The sequence below is a fragment of the Anser brachyrhynchus genome, assembly GCF_964034855.1.
Source record: "Anser brachyrhynchus genome assembly, chromosome: Z".
NCBI classification, from domain to species: domain Eukaryota; kingdom Metazoa; phylum Chordata; class Aves; order Anseriformes; family Anatidae; genus Anser; species Anser brachyrhynchus.
Window position 1 is genome coordinate 74,766,556 of NC_137697.1, and position 20,281 is coordinate 74,786,836.

The 20,281-nt window shown below is 37.5% G+C and overlaps 1 protein-coding gene across 1 annotated transcript in view; it reads left to right on the forward strand.

Moving 5' to 3' along the window:
* Positions 1–20,281, forward strand: part of RASA1 (RAS p21 protein activator 1) — a 63,730-nt gene that overhangs the window by 10,923 nt on the left and 32,526 nt on the right. The window contains exons 2-8 of the mRNA XM_080574211.1: positions 5,567–5,716; positions 9,476–9,611; positions 10,440–10,510; positions 13,183–13,300; positions 14,302–14,333; positions 16,060–16,112; positions 16,812–16,962. Coding sequence (XP_080430337.1) covers positions 5,567–5,716; positions 9,476–9,611; positions 10,440–10,510; positions 13,183–13,300; positions 14,302–14,333; positions 16,060–16,112; positions 16,812–16,962 — 711 coding nt within the window. The remainder of the gene's footprint in view (positions 1–5,566; positions 5,717–9,475; positions 9,612–10,439; positions 10,511–13,182; positions 13,301–14,301; positions 14,334–16,059; positions 16,113–16,811; positions 16,963–20,281) is intronic.

Sequence of the window (20,281 nt, forward strand, 5' to 3'; positions counted from 1 at the left end):
AATAATGGAAATGTTTAGAACCTCACTTTCCTTAAAGTTATTTAAATGTATTGCCTTTTGGATTACCTCATTTTTTCATCCTAGCTTGGTCTTTTTATAAGATGTACTGAGGTTTTTGTTTGAGATTTTTTTTTTAATTTTTCCTCAAATCCACAGTTGTGTTATTCTCTGCTGAAAGCATTTTAGTGGCTTTCGGAGGCATGTGCAAGTACCAGAGTGGGATGCCCTGTGGGACCGAAATCTATGTCAGTTGCTTCCTGCTCTTCCTACATGGCCCTGTTTTCTACTTGCTGTTTTTAAGGGGTTTTAGAACAGAAAAACGGTATAAGATAATTGTATTAGGTTTACATGCGTTCTGCCTCCACATAGAAAAATGCATACAAAACGGATTAAAAAACACCAACGCACTTAGTAGAAAAGTATGAAACAGTCTCTAATTTCGTACGTGCTGGACAAAGAACACCTACAATGCTTCAGGTTATTTTCAGCTTGTTTCAGTATCTTACAGGTGAGTACAGTACAGCAAACGACGCATATTTGCAGAGCTTTTTTCTGGCAGGAAGTTTTTTTCTGGCAGGAAGTGATGTTGAGAACTGCAAAGACCCTGTCAAAAAATTGCTAATTATGGAATGGTAAGTAACGAGAGCTCGTGTAGTCTCAGGAAGTGATAACAAGAATCTGTAATGTGTGAGAGGTACTGTGAAAGGCAGTGGCTGAATTAATAGGGAGGGAGCTCTGACCACGTCTCCTGGAAGTTCTCTACTTCTTCTAATATGTTTTGTTGGAGCAGCAGGGTATGGCTAAGAGGTGCTTTGAGTGAAGTGGATAAGGCGTTTGATGATGAATTCTCCTCTGCACTGTAACGTGTGTTCTAGGTGGAAACAGAGGTATCCCGTTATTAACAGTGTCTTCATTTCTGCTATGTTGCTCAAAAACACTTAGTCCTTCATCGCTCTTCTGTGTTCCCTCTCCTTGGCCTGCTGTGCGTCCAAGTTAAAGTTGCAGGGTACTGAAACGGTGAGATGTTCGATGGAACAGCATGTCTTCGTATCTGTGCCTTTCTCCCATGCAAAAAGGAAATAACATAAATACGAAAGGATTTGTTTGGCCCATGTGACATGCTTCCACACAGTGGCAGCTGCCTCCTCCCAGATGGTAAATCCACCATGTGCTGCCTTGCTGCCAACAGCGTGTGTCTGGTGTGGACCTTGTGGAGTGCCCCTGATGGGGGCAGAAGGTCCTGTTAGCAGCGTACCGTGAGCTTGCAGGAGGGATGCGTGCGGTCTAACCACCTTCCTGCCCCCAGGAGGACGTGCTGCCTGGGTCTAATGAGGCAGGTGAGACCAGGGTGCTGCTATCTATGGACTCTCCTCTGCTGACCCAGGGTAGCAGCTCTGCCGCTGCTCACTCCATGGGGTGCACAACCTGCTGTAGGGCTCTCTGTCACCAGGAGCATCCTCCTGTGCGGCTGCGTGGTGCTCATGTGCTTGTGGAAACTGTAAGCCATGACATTGAGTTTGCATCCTCTCTGTTTGCTGTAATTAAGATTATGGTACAGGTTTGAATAGGCTGCTTTGGATTTAAACTGGTGGAAGGATTTTCTTGCACATCATCATGTCGGTTTGTGAAATGTGGAAGTCTGTTATTGATTCTCTTGGAATTAAAATGAAGGTCACCGAATGGATAATGAGCTTGTTACAGCAGTGGTTAAACTGCTGGTCATGGAAACAACAACCTAAGTTGTGATTTGTAGTTAGACGTTTTGTAGTTGAATCACTCCATAACCTTTTGTGACAATTTTCTCTCTTCATACCTTTCATAACAGCTCTTGTATTGTTGGGACACTAGCTGTTTGATTCAGAATGTCATTTAATTATGTTTGCTCACAACACTGTGAAAATAGTGGATTATCAGCATATAAAATTTTGCAAAGTGCATGTTGGAAATACAGATGTGTTCCTAGGTGGGACTAGGCAAGGAAATAGAGGTGGCTCGCTAGGAACGATAGGGATCTTGTCATTGTCAGCGATGAAGGATGTACGTGTAAGTAGTTGTGAGTTACTCTTCTGAGTGCACACGTGGTAAGAGTCACAGCCAGAGGGGCAACTTTCTACTTAACGAACAGCTAGGCAGGTTGTTGGGTGTGATACCTTCCTATCCAAACCTTGATACATGTAGTGCTCTGCAGCTAGGACCCCATTTTACCTCTGTGAGGAGGCTATATTTGATAAAATGTTAAGACATCATGTTAAATGTTGCTTCTAATTGTGCACACACTAAACCTGAAGCTGTTCTGGCTGCAGAAATGCTGAAGCTGTTGACCTTGACCTATAGAGCTCACAATGTTGCAGAGCCTCCTAAGAGGAAAAGGTAGATTTTACTTGTATGTTTTGCAGAAATGCTGAACTCAGGCTTCACAGAGATGCCTGATTGAGGACTAAAGGCAGAGAATCTGGAGTTTATTTCAGACTGGTCCCATCCTTCAGAGTGCTCTGTGCTCTTTGTTGTCTGAAATTACAGTGATTAGGACTGCTTCTGTAGTTTAGTCATTTCTGATGCACTTATTTGGCTAGCATTGATTATTGGATGGATATTCCTTTAGAACTGATAACACACCGTAAATGATCTTAGTATTTTTCAGTAGTGAGAATTTGTGATCAGTAACCTGGTCAGTATTGAAAGACAAGTTGGTCTGTGGATGTATTTCAAATCAAAAAAAAAAAAGTCTTAGCAAGTATTTAAAAAGATAATTCTTATAATTAGTGCTTCATTGAGCACTTGATATCTATAAATGCAATCAAGTATGGCAATTTTATAAACTATTATTTGCTATTTACTGTTAAACTGCTTTAAGGTAAAGCTGAAAATTTGCAGAGCACATCTTCGTATAATACTGAAGTCAGGTGAGAGCTGGGTGAAGTATAAGATGTACGCTTTTAACAATAAAGCCTTCTAGCACTCTTCTGCACTGTATTGCTTGAGTAAAGTGGTTCTCTAGTGTTGAAACTCGAGTCTCTGGAAAAATACAGTTATTTCCCGACAAGCATTTTGCTTACTCTAATGGTATCTTGAAAGCTTGTACTTCAGTGTGTATCCTGTTTTCTAAAGATGTGTGCTATCTACAGAGGCTTCCTGAGGATATCACTTGAGCTGTTTTCTGCTATCGTTGCTGAGTATTGACTCTGCTCTACTGACATTTGTATCTCACCTTCCCATCAGCTGCTAGTGAAGTTCAGGGTTAACACGTGTTTTTTGTAGCTCGTGGTGTAGAGTAGTTTATTCATTACACTAATGCGTAGTGAACTGCAGAATACAACATACTTTGTGTCAGCTGCAAGTATTTCAAGTATGTGCTCAGTGGCATTGAACAGACAGTTTTATTTTAGAAAACAACCCTTTTCTGAGATAAGGGGACAAACATTGTTGAGCCTTGCTTATCCCTTAACTAGTAATATGTATCTTCAGTTATGCTTGGTACAAAACTGTTGAATGGGAGAGAGTAAGTATGTTTTGTTTTACTTTAGGGGAAGTAATCTCCACTGTGTTTGATACACCAACATCTGTGTCACCAGCACGGAGGGTGTCCTCTTTATTTAGAGCTTCAGGTCTTAAAATTTTGACATCCAGGTTTGTAGTGTATTACTGACTACCATTGTAAGAAATCACAGTCCCCTTCAAAAACATTGAACTTTTTTTTTCTTCTAGTAATTTTGCTTTTTTGATTTCCTAGTATATTTTTATTAGCAATTTGCATTCTTATTAGCACTCCCACCTACCCCATTTTGAAGGTATGCCTTTTAAGTCTGGCATTGAAACACGATGTGTCCCTCAACAGAGCCCAGATTATTTTTCTTGAGGGGTGATAAATAGGAACAAATAAAAGCGTAGTGAGCCTATTGTTAGTTTAAAATAGGCTCCGTGGAATGCTGGTTTCAAAGAATTTCTTGATCAGGAAGGTTTCTTGAGTCTCAGGGGAGTTTTTCTGCTTCAAGAAAGCCAGTCTGTCCAGAAGAGCAAAGCCCAGTTGTGATGTGTGCTCATATAATGAGCAGCCTTGGGTTCGAGCCACTGACATGCCCATCGACACGCAGGATATTTCATCCTAGAGAGTTCAAAACAGACTCCTGATTTTTTGTTTTGTTTCCCATTGAACTCTCCGAATGGGGCAGTGCAGACCGTATGCGAGCTGGCTGTTTCTGCCAGCAGCGAGGAGGCTGCGTTGCTCTGGAATGTGGTGAGACACATCTCTGTAACCTGGCTGGTACGGCTGTACAGACAAAGCGGCACTTCTTCTGGTTTAGCTTGTTTCCATCAGGATGAGGAAGAGAAGCAAGGAGAGCTACACCAGCAAGAATACAGCTTTGCCAGGGTAAACAGTATCTACGCTGGTGCACGTAATGCTTATCTGTGCAGCCTATCTGGTTTTCATTCTGAGGCAAGCCCTCAAAGAAAACTTTTGATTTTGCTTCCATTTCATAGAAAAAGTGTATCCGGCCAGATTTTATCAACAGCCCAGCTGTATTTTTTTTAAAAGGTAATTTTCATATCTGTTCCAAAATGCATTTTTTATAGCATGAGAGATACACACAAACAGGTAGAATCAGTAGGTGACTGAAGTAGTAAATACTATAAAACAGTGATAGTATGAAAACGGATGTTTCCTTGAATGTGGAGATTAAAGATTAATTCTAAGCATAGTGAGTTGATAGATGCAGACCTAATAAATTACATTATGTAGCTCCAGAACGTGCTGGAGCTTTGTAAATGGCATGGGTGTTTTTCCTTGTAAAAGGTGATGAGAACACCACTTGACTTTGCATTTTAATTACTGTCTCCGTTGCTGCTCTTTTTTTCTTTTTAGTGCTAAACCTAATTCTTAATCATTTGGGATCGAAAGAGAATTCTGACAAAAGCTATGTAAATAAAAGAATTGAGGTAATGCTAATTAATGCTTCGCTGCTAAGTCTTTACTTTACAGATGGAAGTGCTGTTTTGTCATTTTCTGTAGTCTGTGATTTGCCACGCATCTGTAGTTGCTTTTAATTTATAGGTTATGAATTGTGTTTAGGAAGGGCTCTTTTGGGACGGGATGGTGGTCTGGTGACTGCTGTCACTCCAGTTTGATGCAGGCTTTGCTACCAGGATATCTGTGTGTGTGTGAGCTGAGGAAAGGCTGTTACAAATCACTTCTACAATTTGTGTTTTAGGAAACTCCAGCCTGAACTGGAGCCCAGGCAGGCTTAAAATACAACAGTCTTCAAGTCAGACGTCACCTCTAGTTCTGTTTATTTAAAACAAGCAAACTGGGGAAGGGGGAAAAGATGATATGTAGAGCTTCTGCCCCATGGGATGGTTCAAAATATGAGTTATGTGGTCATCTGAAATCTGTGCTGTCTTAAAAGCACTTACTGGGAGGTTGCACATGTAAATATGTAGTAACTTTGAAGGAAAAGATAACAATTATATCAGTTCCAACTGAAAGCTTTCTCTGGTCTCACAGATACATTCTGTAAGAATAAAGAAAATGTTAAGTTCTAAGGACACCCATTGTAACTTTTTTTTTCAGGTGGTATCATGGAAAACTTGACAGAACAATTGCAGAAGAACGTCTTCGACAGGCGGGAAAACCTGGAAGTTACCTTATTCGAGAGAGTGATCGGAGACCAGGTTCATTTGTGCTTTCATTCCTTAGTAAAACAAATGTCAATCACTTTAGGTGAGAATTAAATGTTTTCTTTTTAAATACTGTAATGTTTTTTTTTAGAACACAGTACAGACAGCAATAACCACTATTATATTATAATTCTGGCTTTTTATTCTTTTATGGTACCGCTTTTAACTTGTGCTTAGTTGTTTTAAAATACACTACTTAAGAATCACTTTATAGGTTAAAGAACAAAAATATGAGGAAACCCTCACAGGAGAGAGGCTCGTCTGAAGTTGTTGTTAATAGACTTAAAGTAACATGCAGGTTTCATTACTCAGCCACAGAGACTGTTTTCGGTCTGTTTCTCAGTAATCATTTTTAGCTCACAGGACAGACTTCAATGTTAAAGTGCTAGCAAATATGATCGCTTCCTTATTTTTAAGAAAATAGCGAGAAGAAATTAAGAGATTATGTATTTAATAATCAAAGGGTTTGCTTGAAACAGCTCTCAGTACATGTTAGAATTAATTGTTCTAAATACAAATAGCCCTTTATACAAAACTGTAACTAGGATTATTTCACCATTGGCAAGCTGTGTATATTAGTAAGTTCATTTATTCATTAGTGTAAATGAGACGTATTCTGAGAAAACTATGAATGTTAGTAAGTATTGTGTTGCAGTGTAATGCTCACCTTCACCAAACAGGAGAGCAAGTAGGAAAAATATAGGCAAAATAGGAAGGCAAGATTCTTTGTCAGTAAAAGAAACCTTTCTCAGTGGTCTTGATAGAAACAAATGCAAACTAAACTTCTCAACTTCTGAAAGCAGGAATTATCCAGGATACCAACAGGTGAGCCACTATGTGTGTGGTTTACAAATATAGGGAGTTTTTGGATTCATCTGCTGTGAGATTATATGTAGTTCAGAGGTCCTGATCTAGAATTGATATGAGCTCCTAATTCCACTAAATGCAGGCAATGTAGCACACAAATAGTATCTCATGTTTGCATCTTGCCATATGAGCTAACAATTTCAGCTTTTCAGCTGTATTGATACTCACTTGGGAACTGGTACCTGTCTAGCAGTAGCAGAAAATTAAACTATATTTATGGTTTCTTTCTAGTACTGCTCTACAGTCCTGCATTATTTTTAATAATTTTAGGTTCTTGAGGCCAACCTCAGGGCACTTGAATATTGGTTCATGCCCACTACAGAAGTGTTGCTGGCATCTCAGGTAGAAAATGTTCTCCAACAGTTTCCAATTGCCTAAGGACAGGGCCCCCTTACTATATTTCCCAACTTTAAATAATCTTGCATTCCAAGATCCATAAAACGCAGCAAGGAAATCAATTTGTGTTTTGCTGATACTGTTCTTCAGAGATTGGACACATTTTAATCTCATTTGCTGAATGTGTGCTTTTCTTTCTTAATAAAAAGGCAAGTCCTATGCTCAAGAATATTTTCAAACTTAACAATGTCAGTCAAGGTAATTTCAAACAAATACAGGAATCGATCTCCTGTGTCCCACAGGGTAAAAGTGCCCTCTCCACCAGAGCTCGATCTTTGCCAATCGCAGTCTACCAGAAATGGGTGAAACTGTCATTGCTAAACAATCTTCCTCATATTTTGTTTCCGAAAAGTGTTATTTCCCTAAAAATTCCAGCATTTTGGGTAAAAATGCGTGTGTACCATATGATTGATGGCTAGCATATGGATCTATTAAAACAATATGTTTTCACAGAAGTGATACATTTTTTTAGTGAGTTACTGCATGATACCAAAGTTTGTAAAGGAAAATATTATCTTCTAATCTTGCCCTTCAGGATTTTCTGGGATTACAGAAGTCTTTTTGTATATATTGGCTCTGTGTTCCAAGGAAGTTTTTGTTTAAGCTTGAAATAATAATCTGAAACACTATATTCCAATTAGAACCTAATCTCTATTGAGTAATTCACGAAGGAATCTTGCTGAAAATATGCCAAAAGATCTAGTCTAAATCCTTAAAGTTATATTGTTGACTCCCCTTTCAATACTATATGCTTAAAAACTTCAGATTTCATCTCTGAAGATACACCTTTATTTAGATCTTACACTGTTGTTTTGGAGAAATAATACAGTTCAAAGAACTGCCTGAGAAGAAATAACTTTAACGTATCAGATTACTGACCTGTTAAAAAAAAAAAGGGAGTAAAAACAGAAGAAAGCAGCTGCAGATAAGTAGTATGCTCATTTTGGATGAGAGATAAGTTTCGTGGTAGTTGAATTTTTTTCCTTTTGTTTCTGAGTTGTGCCCAGTCATTATAAAGGGATCAAGCAGTGGAATGCTGAGAAGATTCAGATATGTTTATTCTTTGTACTATTATTTATTTTGAAATATCCTTGAGATAATTTTTCTCTCTTCTGGAGACTGGAGAGAGAATTAACATGAGTTCTTAGATTTTAAGTTTTTCCTTAACAAGCAAAATATGCTTAGTTTGTTGATAATCTGTTTCTCTATTTCTTATACTTTATTGCATATATTTTCTCAACTGATCAAAAGCAGTATATATGCACTTAGACTTCCGTTTGTAAAAGTGCACCATAAGATATTTTTAAAATGATTCCAACACTCTGCAACAAGAATTCTGGAGAAAAATAGGAGGACTTTTCTATTTATGACACAATTTATTGGAAACTGCAGCTGCAGGTTTTCTGAAAACAGATGATGATGTTTTATGGTTGTACCAGAAATAATAATTTTTATACAGATGAACGTCTCTTCAACTTTTCACTTTGTGTAACTAAGTGAGCAGTTCAGTCCTTGTGCCAGCATCTACTCCCTGCTCCCAGCTGCTTTCCAGATAACCCTTTAAGAATGTGAGCTGTTACAAAGGGCTGCTGTCACATCTGTATTGTTGGAAAAACTCAGGTCCACTTGATGCCACCAATTTACATACTTCCTGTTGTTTCTTTGGATTGTCTAGTCAAAAGGGCTAGTTGTTTCAAATTAAGTACTTCTTTACATTTGCAAACGATTCTTGATTATAGCAGGAATGTTTTTAATACTGTTAATCCTTTTGCCTAGATCAGTTATTTCTGACTGCTTTTAGAATTTGTATTGAATAGCAATGAGAACAGATGTGGTACCTTCAATTTTTTATGACAGTGTTTTCATGAATCTGTATTTTAAGAAAAACACGTCCTTGAAATAATAAAACAAACAGTTTTATAAGAATTCTTTGTATTAAAATACTGAAAATGTTCCGTAAGCTTTTCCCTGTCAATTAGCAAATACTGCTGTTTTTTTTAAAAATTTGAAGTAAAAGGAGATATTTTAATTATTCCAAAGTAATTTCTTAATTTTTTAATATGGATACCGAACTAACTGCCAGAAAGTGACTATTTTTGAAGATGTTTTAGTTTTCTGCATTCTATAATCAGGTGCAGTTTTTTACTGTTAAAATAATTTGATACTTTATTAAATACATACATGTATTTATGTCCTGCATGATACACGTGGTAGTGTTATTGCATCTACTAGAGCACTCTGTCAGTTTTCCAGGACACTAATTACATTTTTCTGTTTAGTTGATTTCATTTAGTTCTAGCAAATTTTATGGCTTTTTTCCTCTTCTTTTACAGACATCAGTAATTTTAGGTGAAATATCCATTAGTTAAGGTTTGCACATCTATGTGCAGAGCTTGTAATACTGTATTTTATTGAATGTAGACTCTCTGCTTTAAAACTTGAATGTTATCTAATTTCCTTTTGCTTTAAAAAAAAGGTAAAAAAGAACTATCTGTAGAAAAAATTCCCTGTGTCAAGCTTCCTTTTTTTTTATTAACAGGATTATTGCCATGTGTGGAGACTATTACATTGGTGGACGTCGCTTTGCTTCACTCTCAGACTTAATTGGTTATTACAGTCATGTGTCTTGTTTGTTGAAGGGGGAAAAGCTATTATTTCCAGTAGCACCTCCAGAGGCAAGTAGTAACATTTTTACAGTAATATTTCTAAGAGCCATTTACTTAAATATATTGGTATCATTAATCAGTACTCATAGTTTTCTGTAGAGAAGAAAAATCACTGCAGAAAGCTCCCCAGCATCCTACATAGGCTCAGCATATCATGAGGTATAAGGAATATATTAAAAATGCATTCTTACTGATGGAAAATAATGAAAAAAAATTGCTGTTCAATGAATTTTTTTAATGAAAGCTAGGTACTGGGTATTGCTGTTACCTCCAAAAGTAGCAATAGCATTGCAAGTGAACAGACATAAACAAGAAAATATGCAGTTCTTGGCTAGTAAAGACTACCACTGTAGTATAGACAACCTTTATTGTTTTGTGATATTTTGTGTATCTAACAAAGATTTCCAAATATTCATACTGTGGATAATCATGGTTTCTGAAAATGGGGCATCTTTCAATTTCTCATTGCTAAAACCATGCAAACAAAACCTAAAAAAGTTCTTGATAGTTAAAATTCTTTAAATTTCCATTGTGATTGAAAGAAATTTCAGAAGTATACTTCCATGAGAATTAGCTTATTAGTAATGTATTTTGAAGATGAGAACATAAACTATCTGTCATGCTACAAAAAGAAACAAAGTGAGATCTCTCGTAACTCTTAAGCGCGTGAATTGTATTTTTAGTGGTTTTAAGCTTGGAAAATTTAATGCTGTCAAGAGGGATATAGGTGACTATTACAAATCCTTTTCTTCAGAATAGCACAGTGTTGGGGAGAGGAGTTCTGCACTCACAAGGAAGTCAGAAGTGTTATTTTTGCTCTCTTCTTTTAAATTATAGCCTGTGGAGGACAGAAGGAGAGTTCGAGCAATTCTGCCTTACACCAAAGTGCCAGAAACTGATGAAATAAGGTACGTTTTAATATAGGTAGTAGCAGTTCTGAGATTCTCAGAGTACGTATAGGTACTAATAAGGATTTAAGTATGCATTCATGTGCAATATGAACATCTTTTTCCAGTAGAATATTGTTAGCTTAAAGGATGATGCTTCTGTTTTTGTCGTTGTGGGATATAACAATAACACTTTTTTCCCTCTGTATACTACTTTGTGTTGTACGGGAAGTTGCATTAGATTGTTAGAACTAAAATTAATTACGTTTCTCAGGTAAGTTTTATAAAGGCCTATATTTTTCTTAAAGAGGGTAAATTTGTGTATGAAAAAATTCTGTGCAAAAGTCTCACAAATATTTGAAATAAATGTTTTAGGCTTTTTTCCCTTAATTGCCTATAGGTAGTAGGTAGTAGCAGATAAATAGTTCAAGGCAAACTAATCCTGCCCACCAGAAAGAAAATGTGAGCATTGACTGCCTAAAAATTTTGTTTTTTTTAAATGCAGCTCCTTTTTTCTTAGTTCAAAAAAAGGCACATGGTATGCTATTTCAAAAAAGGCTTCTGACATTCTAGTATGTATTTTGTTGTCTGTGCTTAGAAACTTTCATTTGCTGTGACCGTTACTTGAAATTCGCATTGCTTGTCTGTTCTTCAAATAAAGCAAGAATGATTCTTGCTTCCCTTCTCATCTTCTCCTCCTTTCAAAAAGTCTGTATTGAACGAATGTTATTTCAATGTGTAATCTCCAGTAATTTAAGATTTTAAAAGGTTACTGAAGTATGCTGGTTTATCCTAACTTTGTTACACTGTTACTCATTTCCTTTCTAACATTGATGCCTAAAGAATTTCTTAAGGATTCTCTGTGTGTTGTGCTTCTTTTGAATTTTCATGATGCTCTGCATATGTGGGAAGGAAACAAATCCAACAGTCCCATCTCCAGTAGAACATCATATGCTAGTTGGAGTGAAAATGCTTTCCTGAGATACCAGGTATTTTTTTTCAAATGGAGAAGAGGGTTTCAAAGAGGTTTGCAATGATTTTTAGTCTAATGAGACCGTCTTGGTTTCACAAGTTGATTTAACATTCCAAGTGAATTGGGAATTGGCTTGCTTTTAGGAGTATTGATCTAAGATACAGCTGGGCTCAATGATCTTTGTAGGTCCTTTTCAACTGAACTATTCTAATTTGCAGCAATACAGAAAAAGATGTGAGAGCCTTCTATCCTCATTAGAATGGAAATTCATCCCATAGCTTGCAGCCTAATCCAGTCTGACCTCTTTAAGGAATGATGTGATGATAGTTATCATTGAGGTGATGATTTTCTAAGCAGGGGAGAAGAAAGGGTGGTAAAGCAAGGAGGGAACTCTTAATTACACATTTAAACTAAGACTTATTACTACATGTAAGAATAAAAATATCAATCAAGTCCAGTACGTGCTTACTGCACTTAACTTACAGGAGAAAAACATTTTGTTACTTTTCTACAGTTTTTATTGTGATAGCAAATGATACCTTTTCTCTCTGTTCCAGGATACAGCTGAAATGCAGAGCTTTGTGATAGGCTTATGAGATTGTGGTTAAAATAATTCTGTTCCTGGCATTGCCCGGAACAAATCTCTCAGTTTGTTCTGGGTTAAATGAATGTACTCTGTGATTCAGTGAATCTTGACTGAAAACTTTGTAAATACTAGTGAGGATATTAAAGTTAATAGTATTGCAGGATTAATTTCAGCATGTCATCCTGCAGCAACTTACTGTGTAGTTCTTCATAACAGAGCTGATGTAGGGTGCTCTTGCTGGCCGCCACCCGTTCTTACAGTTTAGGTTCATTAGCAGATGAATTAATTCCATGTTCCATTAGGCTTTTTTATTTTTGCTGTTTGCTTTATGCATGATTTTAATGCCTTTTTTGTTAGCCATCTCAAATGAGAGAAATGTTCTTTGAAATTCGCTGTGTAATTTTGGACTGGATTTGTAGTTAATGAGCTTCAGTGTCTCATAGATACTTCCTGTACCCTTGATGCATCATCTAACTTGATTGAGAAGTCCTGCTGTGCTACAGTGAAAGGCTTACATGTGACCTGAGTTTGGGTTAACATAAGGAATAATTTACCCAAACCTTCAAGTAATGAAGCTTCATTAGGCATGTTAATGCTTCTTATTTATGCTTTTCTTGTAGCTGATTGCATGGCTTTTCCAGTAACTATTCTGTACTCTCTTTGTAGTACTTGTTTTCCTGTGTGAGAACATAAATAACAGATGTTTCACCGGCTTCTGTTACACAAGATTAGATTTCAGTGAAAGGAGTATTATTTTCCTCCAGACTATTAATGGCATTTTGATTGCTTTACTGGTGTTTTATATTTGATCCATCTTGAAAAAAGAAAAGTATTACTATCTTCTAATACTGTTGTGTTATTTCTGTTTTATGCATTGTTAGTACACTTTAAAGTTGACAGAATTGAAATATGTATTACATTTTGAATGTAAATTAAAGAAATATAAATATTCATATATGATGGCCACTTAAACCGTGAGAAAAATACACACGGTATGCTTGGAATATCAGTGTGTTTTCAAAAGCAGATTATCTCAAATGTTTTGCTGAAATTCTGCTCAAGAATCCATTGTGTTCATTAAGGCTTGTATTGTGATTGTATTTCTAACTTTGTTATTATTGTAATTCTCTTTAGTTTCCTTAAAGGAGACATGTTTATTGTCCATAATGAATTGGAAGATGGCTGGATGTGGGTTACAAACCTACGTACAGATGAACAAGGTCTTATTGTAGAAGACCTGGTAGAAGAAGTGGTAAGTAATTTTATATTCAAATCTTTGTGTATATATCTTTTTGTATGTGCATATAAATAAATACATGTAAAATAGTGAAATAAACCAAAATCAGCGACACTTAACTGCCTCATTTTCAATTACGTGATTTTTTTCTCAGCCTAGTAATTGGATCTAGTGGTTTTAAAAAAAAGTATGAAAAGCATTTAAGCCCAATTCAGTATCAAAAAAGCACTTAACGCACATATTGTCCAAAGAACTACAAATGAATGGTACTGCCAATTTGCTAAGCAGTTCCATAAACTCATCTGTCTTTGTAAAGAATCTGCTGGTCATGTAATTGCATTTGTGATTTACATTTGTGAATGTTTCGTGGCAAACTGTACAGGGTATAGTTTTACGTTGTGGCAGGCCTTTCTTTTAAGGTCGATACATAAAAAGTGTTAGTGAATTAGTTGTACCTGGAAGGATATATGCTAACTCGAGAAGTTAACCAAGTGACCTGCAGGTAACAGAGTTTACTGCAAGAGAAGAGATGGTTTAAAGGACTTACTAAACAGGAGGTTTTTATTTTATTTTTTCTTAAAGCTCAGCATTGCTTTGGATGTTTTCCTGTGCGGCATATCTATTTTGCTATTAGTGGAATTACTTCCAGCTGCTTCTCACAGATCCAAGTGACGATGTGAATGGCTAAATTGAACTGGTAGTACTAGGATGTTAAACAGGAGACTTCTGTATCAGTGGTGAAGTTAGCCTTAGGAAAGCTGAGTTTTAAAATTTACCGTCTCTAAAGAAAGGTTTGAAACATGACAAATGAAATCATTTGAAATATTGTATTTTGGCTGAATATTCACCTAGTGAATGAAGAGGAAAACTTTTCACAGAGTTGCAATAAGCACTTCAGTTCAAAATATCTTAGGCTACTTGTTTTTTTTTCTACAGAAGGTCTTAGTTCAGAAAATAAACTTCATAGGTTAACTTCTACTGTTTTCATGCACTTACTGTGTTAATTTTCTCATTAGGGAAGAGAAGAAGATCCACATGAAGGCAAAATGTAAGGATTTTTATTTTTTTTAATTAAAAACAAATAATAAAATAACTGATTGTAAACTTCAGCTATGAGGTTTCCTGACTTTTGGGCAGATGAACAGAAGATAATGATTTTTTGACTTAGGACAAAAGAATATTTCTATATTAGCTGCTAAAGGTGCACAGATAATTGACATGAAAGTCTTGTAAGTCTCAAAAGCCTATAATTCAGGGATTTTGCACTGTTAAAATCATCAATGAATCCCTGTATAATCACTTTCAGCCAAAATATGCACATTGGAATATATCATTAGGATTGTGTTTATTTTAGAGGTAACCTTTTTCAGCTCTGCTTAACTGCAAATGCTGGAGAGAGTAAAGTACCATTGCAAGAATGACAGTGTAATTATTATTCTCTCCATTAGTTTAGTGTACACTTAAACTTTGAAGATGAAAGACGGAGGGCCATGTGGTGGTTGTTGTATTTGCTTGGAATACTTGAAAAATTTTCAAGAGTGAATACATTTCAGGTTTAACAACGTATTGATATGGCAAACTGTTGATAGTTACATTGCTTTGAGTAGTACAGAAGAGTGGCCAAAATAAGGTTCAGAAAACCGCAAGTAGCTTGATTATTTTGTCTGTCCTGCATTTGCTTGCAATAATGGCAGCTGCTGCTTCCTGCAGCTGTTGCCCTGTTTGCTTTCTCCAAAAGGCTGATGGCTGAAGAAGGCATCTCTTATTATCTTAACAGGAGAAGAAACGTCACTGCTGGGTTGTTTTCTCACTGTTCCCTAATATTCTGCTGGTCAGTTTAGCAGTAAGAATTCCTTCAAATATAGGATTACTTTTTTTAAATTTACAAAGCAGTTTGTAGCAGATGTTTGGAGTTTCGATGCTTTGTCCACAGTTATGCTACTGTGTCCACAGTCTGCTACTCCGAAGAATTCTAGGGAGACAACAAATCCTTCAGTGTTTGGTCGCCAGAAATGACCTTCTAAATGTAGTATAGAAAAAAAGTTAGAAATAGAGCTCATTTTAGATGCGTAAGATGGGCTTCTGCATTTTTTCCCCCTACTCAACATGAAGTGTAATGAAGTTCAGGCCATATTTTTTAGGTTTCCATTAAAGGACAGAATGAGCTCTTAAGTTGTAGCATGTGGTGTGCCACATGTAAACTGAACAGCCCTGTAATGTCAGTACTGTACAATCAGAAGTATCAGGCTGAGACTGGACAGAGGCTGCTGAACTTTCTAAGGGCATTCCTCTGACACAGGGCTCTGCAGAACATAAAAGGTGTGAGATTAAAGCAGTTTGTGTTCAACAGAACTAGGTTTTATTCCCACTGCTTCTGCCAAAAGTGGTTTGATTCTTTTCTTTACTGTATTTAATTTTGTTTTAGCTTTGGATTTCATGATTCAAGGAAATAGCCCTATGAGATTGACTTTAAATAATGCCTGTCAAGTTACCTAACACTTAAATGTTTTTTCGTGTCTAAACACAGTTGAGTTTGAATGTGAACTCTACATGTTGGATATTTTTATTGAAATTTATTTATATATCTATTAATCTTATCTTTTTCATGCTGTTGGTGGAACAGCAGCATTAAGTAGCATAATCTTACCTATCTGTGTATTAGGTTTTCTTAAAGAAAGATCAGTTCATAGGTGCCAGAGCCTTGGATGCCATCACAACCAAAAAAAGAGAGCTGGTAGTCTTGCTTTCTAATTTTTCTCTTCATCTTTGTTAAGATGGTTCCATGGGAAGATCTCCAAACAAGAGGCTTACAATTTGCTGATGACAGGTACTTGTACTTCTGATATAGTGGTAATCAGATAGCACAAAGCAATCCTATTGCTGGCAAAATTTGCTTTTATGTTTGAACTTAGGAGTGTCTTACACTCTCAAGACTCTGTCAACCAGACTCTGGTTGTTATTGTAATAGAATACTACATTGAAATAAAACTTACGACTATGAGTATCAAGTGTATTTAAATTCTCAAGTACAGTTTATTTAATAATTTTGAGTGAAATAGTGAAATACTTTTTGATTAACACATGTACTAAAAATATTATGGGCTTTCCCAAGAAAAAAATACTGTTACAGACCTAAAGGAAAATATACTACAGACTTTTTAAAAATGTCTTCATAGAGGAAGTATTTCTTTAAATGAAAACATGAAAATTTTTGACCCATACTTTTAAGTAGAATACTTAAAATATAAGAACAAACACCATTAATTGTTGAAAACATCTCAATTTTTTAATGTTCTTGTGTAGGTAGGTTGCCAGCTGCAGCTAAATCAATTTGCAATAACTCTGGCCGTTTAGTATTACTTCGTCTGATTTGGAATCAGTGTTGGAACTTACCTCATACACTTTTGTCTCTCTCCTTTAAGTGTGCAATTCTTGCTACTTTATGCAGAAAGAGATTTGATGAGGGCTCATAAATAATACTGTAAGAAAAGTAGCAGTAAATAACACGATTATGGTATCTTTTCAGTTGGTCAAGTGTGCGGTTTTCTTGTGAGACCTTCAGACAATACACCTGGTGATTATTCACTTTATTTTCGGACCAGTGAAAATATTCAGCGATTTAAAATATGTCCAACTGCAAACAATCAGTTTATGATGGGAGGCAGATATTATAATAGGTAAGATGTGTGTGTACTTTATGCTTGTGTAAAGGAATTGCATAATTTGTTCCTGATACTTTGTTACTGGTATAAGACTTCAGTCTTCTCTATAGCATGCTAAGCATTTCACCTAACTTGCTTAACAGTTACTTGTAACTGAGAAAGTTCTTGAAACCCTAGTGTTTTTTTTTTTGAATTGTTCTTCTGCAAACGAGTTCCTTCATGCTAAGTTGTGGATCATATGTGGAGGTGTAATTAAGAAAATATTGTATTGTCTTGGAAGCTACTATTTGTAATGTCGGTTCTTCTCCCTTTGAAAGAGGAAAATAAAAATGTTAGTTTTGTATGAAACATTCAGCAGAGATTTCAAAGTGTAAGTAATAGAAAAGGATATTTGCCAGTAAGGGAAAAAAATACCTTAATTGTTGGAAAAAAATATTAAATTGTATTATAATGTCTGAGTGATACTTTGGTAAGAATTGCGGATGACTTCATTTAGAGAGAATAAACTTACTAAATCATCTAGGTTGGAAGAGACCTCACAGATCACGTACTCCAACCTCTGACCTAACACTAACAAGTCCTCCACTAAAGCATATCACTAACCTCTACATCTAAACATCTTTTAAAAGATTCCCTCCAGGGATGGTGACTGAACCACTTCCCTGGGCAGCCCATTCCAATGCCTAACAACCCTTTCAGTAAAGCAGTTCTTCCTAATATCCACCCTAAACCTCCCCTGGCACAACTTTAGTCCCCCGCGTTCTGTCACCAGGCACATGGGAAAACAGACCAACCCCCACCTTGCTACAGCCTCCTTTAAGGTACCTGTAGAGAGCAATAATGTCACCCCTGAGCCTCCTCTTCCCCAGGTTGAACAGTCCCAGCTCCCTCAGCCCCTCCTCATAAGACTTGTTCTCCAGACCCCTCACCAGCTTTGTTGCCCTTCTCTGGACTCTCTCGAGCACCTCCATGTCCTTCTTGGAGTGAGGGGCCCAAAACTGAACACAGTACTCAAGGTGCGGCCTCACCAGAGCCGAGTACAGGGGGACAATCACTTCCCTAGCCCTGCTGGCCACACTGTTTCTTATGCAAGCCAGGATGCTGTTGGCCTTCTTGGCCACCTGAGCACACTGCTGGCTCATATTCAGCTGACTATCAACCAATACTCCCAGGTCCTTCTCGGCCAGGCAGCTTTCCAGCCACTCATCTCCCAGCCTGTAGCTCTGCTTGGGGTTGTTGCGCCCCAGGTGCAGGACCCGGCACTTGGCCTTGTTGAACTTCATACAGTTGACCTCAGCCCATCGCTCCAGCCTATCCAGATCCTCCTGCAGAGCCTTCCTACCCTCAAGCAGATCGACACACGCACTTAGCTTGGTGTCATCTGCAAACTTACTGAGGGTGCACTCGATCCCCTCATCCAGATCATTGATGAAGATTTTAAAGAGAACCAGCCCTAGTACTGAGCCCTGGGGGACTCCACTAGTGACCGGCCTCCAGCTGTATATAACTCCATTCACCACAACTCTTTGGGCCTGGCTATCCAGCCAGTTTCTAACCCAACGAAGTGTACACCAGTCCAAGCCAAGAGTAGCCAGTTTCTTGAGGAGAATGCTGTTGGAAACGGTGTCAAAAGCCTTACTTTAGACCACATCCACAGCCTTTCCCTCATCCGCTAAGCACTTCACTTTGTCATAGAAGGAGATCAGGTTCATCAAGCAGGACCTGTCTTTCATAAACCCATGCTGACTGGGCCTGATCTCCTGGTTGCCCTGCAACTGCCGCGTGGTGACACTCAAGATAATCTGCTCCATGAGCTTCCCTGGCACTGAGGTCAAACTAACAGGCCTATAGTTCCCCGGGTCTACCTTCCAGCCCTTCTTGTAGATGGGCGTCACGTTTGCTAGCCACCAGTCGACTGGGCCCTCCCCTGATAGCCAGGACTGCTGATAAATGATGGAAAGTGGCTTGGCCAGCTCTTCTGCCAGGTCTCTCAGCACCCTCGGGCCCATCCGGCCCCATCAGCTTGCGTACATCTAAATGCTGTAGCAGGTCGGCAGCCATTTCCTCTTGGACTGTGAGGGCCACATTCTGCATCCCATCCCCTTCCACCAGCTCAGGGTACTGGTTATCTAGAGAACAAGTGGTCTTGCTGTTAAAGACTGAGGCGAAGAATGTGTTTGTTTTGCCAGTAGTACAACAATACAGTAATCTCCACAAAAAGAAAAATAAATGACAAGAGATACTTCCCATTTTTATGGGAAAAGCTATCCCGGCCGTGCAGCTCCATCCATGATAATCGTATTTTTAGAGTTTTTGTAGATATAAAACTTCTGAGTAGTAAGAGCTCACCTCCATCTTTTCACACAATCAGAACTTTTCTAGTCTTGTTCACCTAGAACCAGGGCATTCTTCATCCTACTGGAGAATTTCTCTCACTTCCAGCTTTGTTTCTGAGTGGGTAGAGATCCAGCAGCTGGTGTGTCTGAGGAAAATGTTGAGGTCTCCTAACTAAGTACTGTGGACTCTTTTCACATCTTGTAATGGACAGAGGTGTGAGGCTAAGCAATTGGAACCTATGAATCTATGCATATCCCACACCCAGACTGCTTGAGTACCTTGTACATTAATCAGTCTGGCCTCCAGACATTCTCATTGAAAACCGAGCTAGCTGCAGTGTCAGCTTTTCATGAAGGTAAATGCTCCTGCCCATTCTCTAGTTACATGGCTTATTAGGAGGATGGTAGGCCAGAAGCCCTCACCATTGGTGATGTAAAACTAATTCACAAATTAGTGGAAGTCAAATTAGTCTCAAATGGTTTTGCAGCATTAGATAGTACACGTTCAGAAGGTTTTACAGCATTAAGTTATTACTTCAGAAAATTAATTTTCCAATGCTGAATTCGCTTAAAGTGTGTATATAAAATACATTGATCAAAGGAGGATTCTTTCCCCCAGAATATCTTTTGTGGCTTATCTAAAAATTTAGTGTTTGTCCTCAAGTTGAAAATTTTGGCTTAGGGAAGTGCTGTTCTTTGTTTAAATGCATGTTTGGTTCAAGTAGTCGAACCTTTTCTGTACTAAGCTGTTTCATTAGGTGTTTGCAAGGTATCTCTTAAATTCTGATGCTTCTATTAGACTACATCTTTAAAAAAAATCCTTGGCAGTAAAGTTGTTTTTAAATATTATTCTCTTGCAGTTTTGGTAATTGTAACCAGCGTGAAAAAATTAGGTAGAATAAAACCAGTCTGCTGTTAATTAGCACAGGATTGTTTACACTTCAGTTCTCAAATTATAGTCCAAGATTTTTCATACAAAAGATATGGTCTAAAGAATA